This window comes from Dendrobates tinctorius, unplaced genomic scaffold (assembly GCF_039654945.1).
Source record: "Dendrobates tinctorius isolate UK_male_01 unplaced genomic scaffold, ASM3965494v1 ptg000016l, whole genome shotgun sequence".
In the NCBI taxonomy this organism is placed as follows: domain Eukaryota; kingdom Metazoa; phylum Chordata; class Amphibia; order Anura; family Dendrobatidae; genus Dendrobates; species Dendrobates tinctorius.
Window position 1 is genome coordinate 6854750 of NW_027361684.1, and position 12143 is coordinate 6866892.

At 46.1% G+C, this 12143-nt stretch overlaps 1 protein-coding gene across 7 annotated transcripts in view; it reads left to right on the forward strand.

Annotated features, from left to right (window-relative positions):
* NCOR1 (nuclear receptor corepressor 1) overlaps positions 1-12143 on the forward strand; it is a 214158-nt gene that overhangs the window by 120877 nt on the left and 81138 nt on the right. For all 7 annotated transcript variants that reach the window (XM_073565347.1, XM_073565345.1, XM_073565351.1 and 4 more), the window contains exon 16: positions 4492-4754. In XM_073565347.1, coding sequence (XP_073421448.1) covers positions 4492-4754 — 263 coding nt within the window. The remainder of the gene's footprint in view (positions 1-4491; positions 4755-12143) is intronic.

The window sequence follows — 12143 nt, forward strand, 5'->3', positions numbered from 1 at the left end:
TCAAGCGGTTTCTTCCCTCCTGCGAGCAGGAGTCATAGTGCCAGTCCCAGCAGAAGAGCGCTTCCGAGGGTTCTACTCCAACCTGTTCGTGGTGCCCAAGAAGGGAGGCAGCGTCCAACCCATACTAGACCTCAAGCAACTCAACAAGTATGTTCAAGTTCGTCACTTCCGCATGGAATCCCTCCGGTCAATCTTTGCGTCTATGGAAAAAGGAGAATATCTTGCCTCCATAGACATACAGGACGCATACCTGCATATACCGATTGCTCCCGCCCATCAGAGGTTTCTCAGATTCGCAATCAACCAAGACCATTACCAGTTTGTGGCCCTCCCTTTCGGTCTCGCCACGGCTCCCAGAACATTTACAAAGGTCATGGCAGCTACCATGGACGTTCTGCACTCCAGAGGCATAGTAGTCGTTCCATACCTGGACGACCTTCTCATCAAGGCCCCCACCCTCAAGGACTTGCGAGGTCAACGTCTCGATCACGATCGACACTCTGACGCGCCTGAGATGGTTAGTCAATTTACAGAAGTCCTCGACTACCCCGAGTCAGTCTCTGACCTTCCTGGGGATGCTATTCGACACCTCCAAGGGTCTGGTGATCCTCCCCAGGGACAAGGCACTGGCTCTCTGTCTGGGAGTTCACACACTCCTCCGCAAGTCCCCCAGATCTCTCCGGTATGCCATGAGAGTACTTGGCAGGATGGCAGCAGCAATGGAGGCGGTACCATTTGCCCAGTTTCACCTCAGACCCCTTCAACTGGCCATCCTCAAGTCCTGGGACAGGAATCCGTTCTCCCTCGACAGGGAGTTCCGGTTAGCAGCAAACACCAGGAGGTCCCTGCACTGGTGGCTCAAGCCAACCTCGCTTGCAATGGGAAAATCCTTTCTCTCAGGTCAATGGAAGGTTTTGACCACCTACGCAAGCCTTATGGGTTGGGGCGCGGTGCACCTACATCAGAGCGCAAGGCAGGTGGTCACCAAGGGAATCGACCATGCCCATCAACATCCTGGAAATTCAGGCCATCTTCCTGGCGTTGAAAGCCTTCCATCACTTGCTGGCAGACTCTCATATCAAAGTACAGTCGGACAATGCCACGGCAGTGGCATACGTGAACCATCAAGGCGGCACCTGCAGCATCCAGGCGATGACCGAAGTAACGCGTATCCTACAATGGGCGGCGGCTGCAAGGTCGGTACTCTCCGCGGTCCACATTCCGGGTGTGGACAACTGGGAAGCCGACTATCTCAGCCGACAAGGAATGGACTCGGGGGAATGGTCTCTCCATCCCGAAGTCTTCTGTCAGATCTGTCATCGTTGGGGGACCCCGGACGTGGATCTGATGGCATCCCATCTCAATGCCAAGGTTCCCAATTTCATGGCCAGGACGCGCGATCCGCGGTCGCTCGGAGCAGATGCCCTGGTTCAGGACTGGACCCAGTTCCAGCTTCTTTACTTTTTTCCACCCCTCCCCCTGATCTCCAGAGTCCTGAGGAAGATCAAACAAGAGGGTGTTCCCACCATTCTGATCGCTCCAGACTGGCCCAGGCGTACATGGTACGCCGACGTCGTGCAACTCACAGCAGACGCCCCCTGGCGTCTCCCCACACGTCCCGACCTCCTGTCACAAGGCACGTTCTTCCACCAGAACTCAGGGGCTCTCAATTTGACGGCGTGGCCATTGAGACCTGGGTTTTGACCCAAGCAGATTTTTTTCACCGGACGTTGTTAAAACCATGATCAGGACTCGAAAGCCAACTCCAGCCAGGATTTACTATCGTACCTGGAAGATTTTCTTCAGATGGTGCGACTCTCGTGGGCAGATTCCACTTCCCTATTCTCTTCCAAAGGTCCTCGGTTTCCTTCAGTCAGGCCTGGACGCCGGGCTATCCCTGGGCTCGCTGAAGAGCCAGGTGTCAGCGCTCTCAGTGCTCTTTCAGAGGCGTATTGCTAACAAGCCGCAAGTGAAGACTTTTCTCCAAGGGGTTTCCCGATTGGTTCCCCCCTACAAACGTCCATTGGAGACGTGGGATCTCAACCTGGTCTTGACAGCACTACAGTCACCTCCTTTTGAACCCCTTAGGGTGGTCTCACTCCGCTTTCTATCACAGAAAGTGTTTTTTCCTGGTGGCAATCACCTCGCCACGCAGGGCGTCTGAACTTTCAGCTCTTTTCCTGCAGACAACCCTTCCTGGTTTTTCACCAGGACAAGGTGGTTCTCCGTACAGTACCATCCTTCCTTCCGAAGGTCATGTCCAGCTTCCACCTCAATGAGGAAATATCACTACTGTCTCTTTGCCCGGCTCCCGTTCATAGGGTAGAGAAGGCTCTGCATATGCTTGACCTTGTCAGGGCATTGCGTATTTACGTGTCTAGGACTGCTCCCTTCCGGAAGTCTGATTCACTTTTCCTTCTTCCAGAAGGCGTTCGCAAGGGCCTATCTGCTTCCAAAGCCACCCTTGCTAAGTGGATCAAGTCCACCATTCAAGAGGCTTACCGCCTCAACAATTCTCCCCTTCCGGCCGGTATCACGGCACACTCTACGCGGGCGGTAGGGGCCTCTTGGGCCATTCGGCATCAAGCCTCAGCACATCAAGTGTGTAAGGCAGCCACTTGGACTAGCCTGCACACATTTACAAAACACTACAGAGTGCAAACCCAGTCCTCAGCGGATGCGTGCCTGGGTAGACGGGTCCTGCAGGCGGCAGTACCCCAAGTCTAGAGGACTGTCAGCACAATATTCGTCCACTGCTTCCCACCCAGGGACTGCTTTGGGACGTCCCACGGTTCTGTGTCCCCCAATAAGGCGACAGAGTAAAGGAGATTTTTGTGTACTCACCGTAAAATCTCTTTCTCTTAGCCTTTAATTGGGGGACACAGCTCCCACCCTGTTGCCCTTGCGGGCCGTTGTTACGGTTGGGTTCTCATATTGTTGTTTGAGCCTGTTTATAGTAGCCTTTTTTTACAGGCATGGTTATGTTTCTGGTATATTCCTCCTAATGCTTTTGCACAAAACTGGAGAAGGCTGACGCTGTCCAGGGGTGTATACTGCAGAGGAGGAGCCAAAGTTAATCTTTTTCAGATTATGCATAGTGTCGCCTCCTAGTGGACAGCAGCATAACACCCACGGTTCTGTGTCCCCCAATTAAAGGCTAAGAGAAAGAGATTTTACGGTGAGTACACAAAAATCTCCTTTTTTAAAGGGGCTGTTCACTACAATTTACCATTGGTTTCCCACCCCAAATGACACATAAAGGCAGAACAACACCTCTAGATACAGATATTTACTCATCCAGCTCTGTTCCGCTGTGCAGGTAGCGGAGGCTTCATCTTGTTTGTCAGCTTCCTGTGTCATTCTGTACAATTCTGTCCGACGATGTCTACTCCCAGCTTCAAAATTTGGTCTCCATCAGACATGCATGTGTGGACTTTCAGACCCCCATGTAGACCACCTCTCGTATGACAGCACTTGCTGCTCTATAACATGCTGCCTGTAGATTAGACTGCTTTCTTAAGGTGACAGGTGAAAATTAATGCTTGTGTTTCATTAGAATTGAGCCAAAAGGTTTGCATGACCCTGATCCAGTTCCCATGTCGGCAGTCCACGGCCACCGGACCAAAGCCAGTATGACCCATCCCTTTTCTGACTAGTTGGGGTGCCGTCATGCACGCGTCACTCCGCAATGATTACTTCTTGCTAGACCTACAGTTCAGAAAAGGCTCTGGGAATGTGGCCGGTAATATGAGGTATGCTGGGCTGTGGTCTAGTGGCCACAGACAAATCCCCGACGTAGCCACTAGGCCAGGGTCCTTCGAATCTTTTTGTTTAACTCTTGTTTTTGTTTTTAATTTGTGAAACGAGTTGTGAGTTTGTTAGATGACCAGGAAGAATTCAGAGCGTCATTCACGTCTGCTTCAACCTTCCTACGCCGTCTATATTAGCCTTCAGGTCATAGGAATCTGAATAAAATGATACCTTGATATCTGCGATCCATGGTCTTATCCCAGAGAAATCCATGTTTTTTTTTTATATGCAAATTAACAGTTAAGATCTAACATAGATCTCCTCAAGAATCAATAGAAATCATTTTAAATGAAAGGTGGCGTTACCAGTGTGAGACGCGTAGATCAGAGTAGACTATCAGTCGTTACATGTCTCACACTGGATATCTCTTCCCATGACGTACATGCCCATATTGATGGTTGATTCTACTGACAGATTCCCTTTTATAACTCTCCAGTCGATATCAGCGGGTTCAGCCGACATTAGTCTAATGGAGGCTTAAGGGCACTGTCCCTGTATTCCCACGAGACAGATCTTGGCAACGCTGTGGAATTGATTCAGAAAGTAAACTGAAATATTGTTTACCGCTACATTTATTTGTCCCAAAATTGCCGTTGAAGTATTTTCAGACTGTCAATACTACGTATATTTGCAGATCTGGCTGCAGTGATGTCATTTGCTTGTTTCCCTCATAACTTTTAGGGAAAATGCCAAAGACAAAATTGAGATTGCGGTAGAAGATAATGAAGAAAGGGAACAATCCACTCCGAAGGGACGTAAAACTGCAAACAGCCAAGGCCGGAGGAAGGGGAGGATAACTAGATCAATGGCAAATGAAGCTGCTAATGCTGCCGCTGCTGCTGCACCAACCTCGGCTGCTGCTGCTACTCCTCCTGCTCCACCTGCACCTGTGCCTACTCCACCAGAGGAACCTCCACCACCTCCAACACCTGCCCAAGAGCAAAGTGAGTAATCATCTAAAAAACCTACAGTACTTTGGTTGTGTTCTGCTCAAAAAGGCAATATATCAGCCCGCATTAGATTTTGATGGATTGCCAGAGTAGATCTATCTAGCAGCCAGAACTCATTGATCTTGTTGAAATTTGTTTTGGTCTGGCTGGTTGCTCAATCATGTCTGACATGTTGGTGTGCAATTCACTTCTCCATTTCTTTGCTTGTTGCACTGACTTTCTGGATAATTGAATACATGATCATTTCTTATTTTGCACATTTATGGCATTTTACACCAAACGTTATGCATGTGCAGTGTGTTGGGGCCTCACGTCATGTATCTACGCCACAATTTTTGAAACCACAACATTGGGGTCAGTTTGAAAAATTGTGGTTGTGGTTCTGTTAATCAGCATGATCAGATAGTGAGTAGCATAGTTGCTTATCGGTCACGTGAGCTGGGCTTTCAGCAGCAGTGACTGTGTACATTTTGCTGTGAGACTAGAACAATGGGTTTTCATTGTGGTATATTGATTAAAATAGGCAATCATTTCATTCGTCGTTCACAATGTCCAATGATTACTTTAGTTACTCAGAAAATACCAAAACCTGATAACAACGTGTAACACGTATAAGTGATTATCTGTCCCTGCTTCCAAAAGCCGTATCTAAACTGCTCCACGAAACACTTGTACTTTTCTTTAGTCTTCACACGCTCACATTTCATTGTCCAGAAGACCTCCAACCAGTTCAGAATTGACCGTGAAGTTTGGACACGCAAAGCCGGCTTACGACCTATGTTCCATTTTTACATCACTTTTTTCGCCACACATTTTGGCGAAAAAAGATAATGAAAACTAGCTACTGTCACCTTATTTAGTTTTTTTTTCTATTTGTAAATTTATGGTATACTTTTTCTTCAGTTGAGTTATGTGATCTCATGATGATCCACCTGAGAATTACATGGCTTTATGTCCTCCGAAGGGTGTCACCAACTCGGTCATTAGAACTGCCTTTATGATGAAATTGCATGGACTATATCTCTAAAGTTCTTCATAGGAGGGACAGAAGTTTCTATCAGTGATAATGATGACTGCACAGCTCATTTCTCATAATTAAGAAGGCTGAACTGTTATTTCCTACATTATAGCTGTATACTTAGAATCTATTAGCTTATTTAGGAAAGTATAGAGCGAAGGATAATTACCGCATATACTCGAGTATAAGCCGACCTGTGTATAAGCCGACCCCCCTTATTTTGCCACAAAAAACTGGGAAAACTTATTGACTCAAGTATAAGCCTTGGGTGGAAAATGCAGCAGCTACTGGTAAATTTCAAAAATAAAAATAGGTACCAATAAAAGTAAAATTAATTGAGACATCAGTAGGATAAATGTTTTTGAATAGCCATATTGAATCAGGAACCCCATATAATGCTCTATACAGTTCATGATGGGCCCCATAAGATCCTCCATACAAAATACTGTACACCGCATATAATGCTGCACAAAGGTTAATAATGGTCCCATAAGATGCTCCCTAGAATAATATGCCCCATTTGCTGCTCCATAAAGGTTATGGCCCCCTAAAATGCTCCATAGATTATGCCCCCATAAGATGCTCCATAGATTATGCCCCCATATGCTGCTCCCATATGCTGCTCCATGGATTATGCCCCCCATATGCTGCTCAATATATTATGCCCCCATATGCTGCCCCCATAAGATGCTCCATACATTATACCACCATATGCTGCTCCATAGATTATGCCCCCATATGCTGCTCCATAGATTATGCCCCCATATGATGTTCCATAATTATAACCCCATATGCTGCTCCATAGATTATGCCCCTATATGCTGCTCTATAGATTATGCCCCCATATGCTGCCTCCATAAGATGCTCCATAATTATACCCTCATATGCTGCTCCATAGATTATGCCCCCATATGCTGCTTCATATATTATGCCCCCATATGCTGCCCCCATAAGATGCTCCATACATTATACCCCCATAGATTATGCCCCCATATGCTGCTCCATATATCATGCCCCCATAAGATGCTCCATACATTATGCCCCCATATGCTGCCGCTGCTCCTGCAAATAAAAATAAAAAAAATGGACATACTCACCTCTCTGTCGCTGGGTGTCAGGTGCCGGTGTCGCTGCTGGCTCAGGACCCGGCACCTGAAGATCTCGGCTTGTATTCGAGTATATACGGTAAGTCTCCATAGCAGACAATAATGGTCCTGGCTCTAGCTGGTCATCTGATGCATCGAGGGATTTATAGCAGAGTATAGAGTAAGGGCCCCGTCACACATAGCGACGCACCAGCGATCCCGACAATGATATGTCATGATCGCTGGTGTGTCGCTACATGATCGCTGGTGAGCTGCCAAACAGGCAGCTTCACCAGCGATCAGCACCACCGACACGTGGGTAACAAGTGATGCACGTCGCTTAGTTACCAGCGCGCTGGTGCAGGGAGCTGGTAACCAAGGCACTTAGAAACCCCATGTGTACCTTAGTTACTAGCTCCCTGCACCAGCGCGCTGGTAACTAAGGTACACATCGGGTTTCTAAGCGCTGCTTAGAAACCCGATGTTTACCTTAGTTACCAGCAGCATCCCGCTGATTGCTGGTCTCCCGCCTGTCACACGCAGCGATGCGTGCTGGCCAGCGGGAGACCAGCGATCAAAAAAATGTCCTGGCCATTCCAGGACGATCAGCGATACCCAGCAGGGGGGGCGGTCGCTAAGAAGTGTCACACACAGTGAGATCGCTGTTGCTTCACAAAACTTGTGACTCAGCAGCGATCTCGCTAGCAAGATCGCTATGTGTGACGGGGGCTTTATAAAAAGCAGTGCGAGATCTAGGACTGAAGGGAAGAAAACAAGAGAGTGAAGTAAATAAATTCATTGCATGTAAGAAAAATGCAGTGCGGAACAGTCCTCTGGAGTGTGAGCTTATAGAAAAACTAAAACTAGGGAGTGTTTTTATAAAGAACTGAGGACTTACAATTGAACTATTGGATTGTTCGGAATTTAACACACTTGTCTACAGTGGTTGTTTTTTTATAGATCGAGTTTCTGGTGTGTCATGTCAAAACCTTTCATGTTGCCATATAACTTGTTTTCCCCATGAACACAGTTAATTTTAATCAACATTTTAATCCATACATCTTGGAATAATAAGTTACACAATTGGATGTATTAAAAAAAATGTTCCTGTGCTGAGATAATTTTATAAATGTGACCCTGCTGTGTAATGGCTGTATTAGTGCAGGAACATGGTCTGATCATACCACAGCTCCTGGGCAGGGGAGGAAGCAAAAGAGATTATACAGACAATACAGCATGGAATCACAGCTGATTCTTTCTGTGAGCTAAAACATTTCACTGCCTGTTTTTAAGCAATGTTTTATCTCACAGACAAAATCAGCTGCGATCTTCTGCTGTCCTGTCTGTATACTCTCTTTTGCTTCCCCCCCTCCCAGGAGCTGTGGTATGATCAGACCATGTCCCTGTACGGTCAGACACAGCCATTACACAGCAGGGTCACATTTATAAGATTATCTCAGCACAGGAACATTTTTTTTTTTAATACATCCAATTGTGGAAATTATTATTATTCAAAGATCTATTGATTAAAATGTTGATTAAAATTAACTTTGATTGTGGGGCAAAACCCCTTTAAGTCCAGGTTTCTGATTACTTGCCGTCATGTTCTGGCTTAGAGGTGATCCGCCAATGCTGAGCAGTTTTGTCATTTTAGGCTACATTCCCATGATGAGTTATTTTACTTAATGGGTGAAGAAATGGTGCAGAAAATCTGCAACATCAAAACCTCACCGTGGGAATGTAACCTTATTCTAATATAATAATGTCGAATAGTCAGCACTTTGCTCTACTTCATTACAGAAGATGTCTCAACAAACGTTTTTCTGTCCTAATTATTTATGTAATGTACTATATAAAAATACTTTGCAATCTTCATCCTCCAAGGTTTTCTCCGCCGCTCTGGTCTGTCCTCTTCAGCTGACCTGAATTCAGACTAGCTAGCTCACACTCGATTGTGTCTGTGGCGCAGGAGTCGCTTTCTCAGTGTAAGTCTATGGAGTTTCTTTGGGTTCTCATAGCCTTACCCTGGGAAAGTAGTATTGCTCCACACAGTGTAAGCCATCAAGCTGAAGAGTGGTCATGTCGGCCAGGAGAGGACTTGACCTGCGCTGAAAACTGCAGAAGCCAGCGATGGTTTTAATACTCTTGAATTACATTGCATACGTAATTACAAGAAAGTCGGAGGATTTACCCTGTCGCCTCATTGGGGGACACAGAACCATGGGTGTTATGCTGCTGTCCACTAGGAGGCAACACTATGCATAATCTGAAAAAGATTAACTATGGCTCCTCCTCTGCAGTATACACCCCAGGATGGCGTCAGCCTTCACCAGTTGTTGCTTATTGTCGCAAGGAGCAACTTACAGCAGACGCCCCCTGGCGTCTCCCCGACCGTCACGACCTTCTGTCACAAGGTCCGTTCTACCATCAGAACTCAGGGGCTCTCAATTTGACGGCGTGGCCCTTGAAACCTGGGTTCTAACCCAGGCAGGGCTCTCACCGGATGTCATTACGACCATGATCAGGGCAAGGAAGCCAGCCTCCGCCAAGATTTATTACTGTACCTGGAGAGCTTTCTTTACCTGGTGCGAATTTCGCGGACAGGTCCCACTCCCTTATTCCCTCCCGAAGGTACTAGGTTTTCTTCAATCGGGCCTGGACGCCAGGCTATCCCTAGGCTCGCTTAAGAGTCAGGTGTCAGCGCTTTCAGTGCTTTTCCAAAGGCGTATTGCTAACAAGCCGCAAGTAAGGACTTTTCTCCAGGGAGTTTCCCGATTAGTTCCCCCCTACAGACGTCCACTGGAAACGTGGGACCTCAACCTGGTCCTGACAGCATTGCAGGGACCACCTTTCGAACCCCTTAAGGAAGTCCCACTCCGCATTCTGTCACAGAAGGTGGTTTTTCTGGTGGCAATCACCTCGCTACGCAGGGTATCTGAATTGTCAGCACTCTCCTGCAGACGGCCCTTCCTAGCCTTTCACCAGGACAAGGTGGTTCTCCATACAGTCCCATCCTTCCTTCCGAAGGTTGTGTCCAACTTCCACCTCAATGAGGAAATTTCACTGCCAACCCTTTGCCCGGTTCCGGTTCATAGAGTGGAGAAGGCTCTGCATACGCTTGACCTCATCAGGGCATTGCTTATATACGTGTCTAGGACTGCACCCTTCCGGAAGTCTGATTCCCTTTTCCTTCTTCCTGAAGGCATTCGCAAGGGTCTGCCGGCTGCCAAAGCTACCCTTGCCAGGTGGGTCAAGTCCACCATACAAGAGGCTTACCGACTTAATAATTCTCGCCTTCCGGCCGGTATCACGGCGCACTCTACGCGGGCAGTAGGGGCCTCCTGGGCCATTCGGCACAACAAGTGTGTAAGGCAGCCACTTGGACTAGCCTACACACGTTTACGAAACACTACAGTGTTCATACCCAGTCCTCAGCGGATGCGAGTCTGGGTAGACGGGTTCTGCAGGCGGCAGTGCCCCAAGTTTAGGGACCTGATAGCACAATATTCGTCCATTGCTTCCCACCCAGGGACTGCTTTGGGATGTCCCATGGTTCTGTGTCCCCCAATGAGGCGACAGATGGGCTGAAAATCTCAGCTTATATGCGAGTATATATGGTATGAAAAAATTTTTTAATTTTTTTTCATTACATAAAAAGCCCTACACATATTAGGTAACCAATTGATTGCAATAACCTAGAGAATTTATTCAACATGTCATTGTGTGAAATGTGAAGAGCTAAAAATATAAACAAATAAAACAAAAAACTTTTTTTTCTTTTATTTTCTACATCATAAAGAAAATTATATAAATTACATAATTTCTACTTATGCAAAAGCACTGGTAAAAAATACATTTGTCCTGCATGTAAAACAAAGCCTCATCAAACACATCATGAAAAAAAAATATGGCTTACAGCAAAGAGGAGAGGCAAATACGAAAGGAAAAATGGTTGGTCACAAATAAGATAAATGCTGATGTGCTTAATTGTTTTTCTTTAATTTGTTTAATCATTTAAATTTATCGTGTATTTAATATTTTCATTCACTTTTAGATCCATATTCAGTTTTCAGCCTGTTCCAAATTTCAGATTTTTCTGTTTATGATTGTCTTTTCCAGTGATATAGGCTGGGTGTTGGCTCTGTGTGTATCCAGTGTGCGACTGTCTTCATTAGCTCATATATCAGCACAGCTTCTATCCTGCACCTATTTTCCTTTTCATTTGATTACCTCCTTTTTATGGCCTGTATTCCCTGCCCTCCCTGAGACTGTAGATGCTTTCCTGTCCCTGCACAAGACGATGATAACAATCATTGAGGAACAACTGGCACTAAAAGAAAATTTTCTTTTTTAAATGAATGGGTTAGGTTTGGTAATATCAAGTGAAGTGTCATCCTGTGTACAGAAATGCAGGGTAATGTAAAACTCCTAATTTGGGGACAGAGAGTTGCCGTGTACACATCCTGTACACATTCATTCCAAATCTAAATCTATGTGAAATTCACTTTTCTAAGAACCTGAAAGTGACAGTATGTAGCTGCAGTTAGTTGTTGGTGACAGGTGAGAACATATTGTGTATAATTTATAAATGGAGGAACTGATTCTCCTTCATCCAAAACGAGTGCCTGTATAGGATAATGATGGATTATGTAACATTAGGGCATTGCACCGGGGATCTGGCAGTGTTCCCCTTCTCCTCTCCTGCCAATAACAAGGCTGTAATTACTGTTGCTATTCTTCCTTCTGTGGCTTTTTAGAAAGTGCGCCATGTAATTTAGGGAATGTTTCTGTTTGGTTACTGCAATGTCCAGAGGTTTTTCCTCCCTATTCTTTGCCATGCACTGTAACAAGTGTGATTGTGCACTGTGATGTGTGAGGGGGTATCACAATTAGGGGAAATCTGTCCGCTTTCATTTCCATTCCTGTGTAACGGTTACATGTTGTGGTTCTACACTATAAACTGGCATAGTTCTGCATTACCGTACACCCCTCACACAGATGTGCCCAAAGGAAGAAGCCCTGTTTATTTTCTAATTCTTCAGCCCTTTAAAGGATTTGTTTAGGTAAAACAAATGCGTTTCCTCTCCAATGGACAGGCGATTACTTACTGATCATGGCGATCGGACCACTGGGACCCGCACCGATGGGCTGAATGGGGATCTGTTCCCCTATATGAGGGGTGGTCACTTAATATTCTTAAGGGGCCACGTGAGAGACCGAGACTGTTGCGGAGGGGTGAACCAATACGCTGAAATGAATTCTGTTCAATATTAACATTAA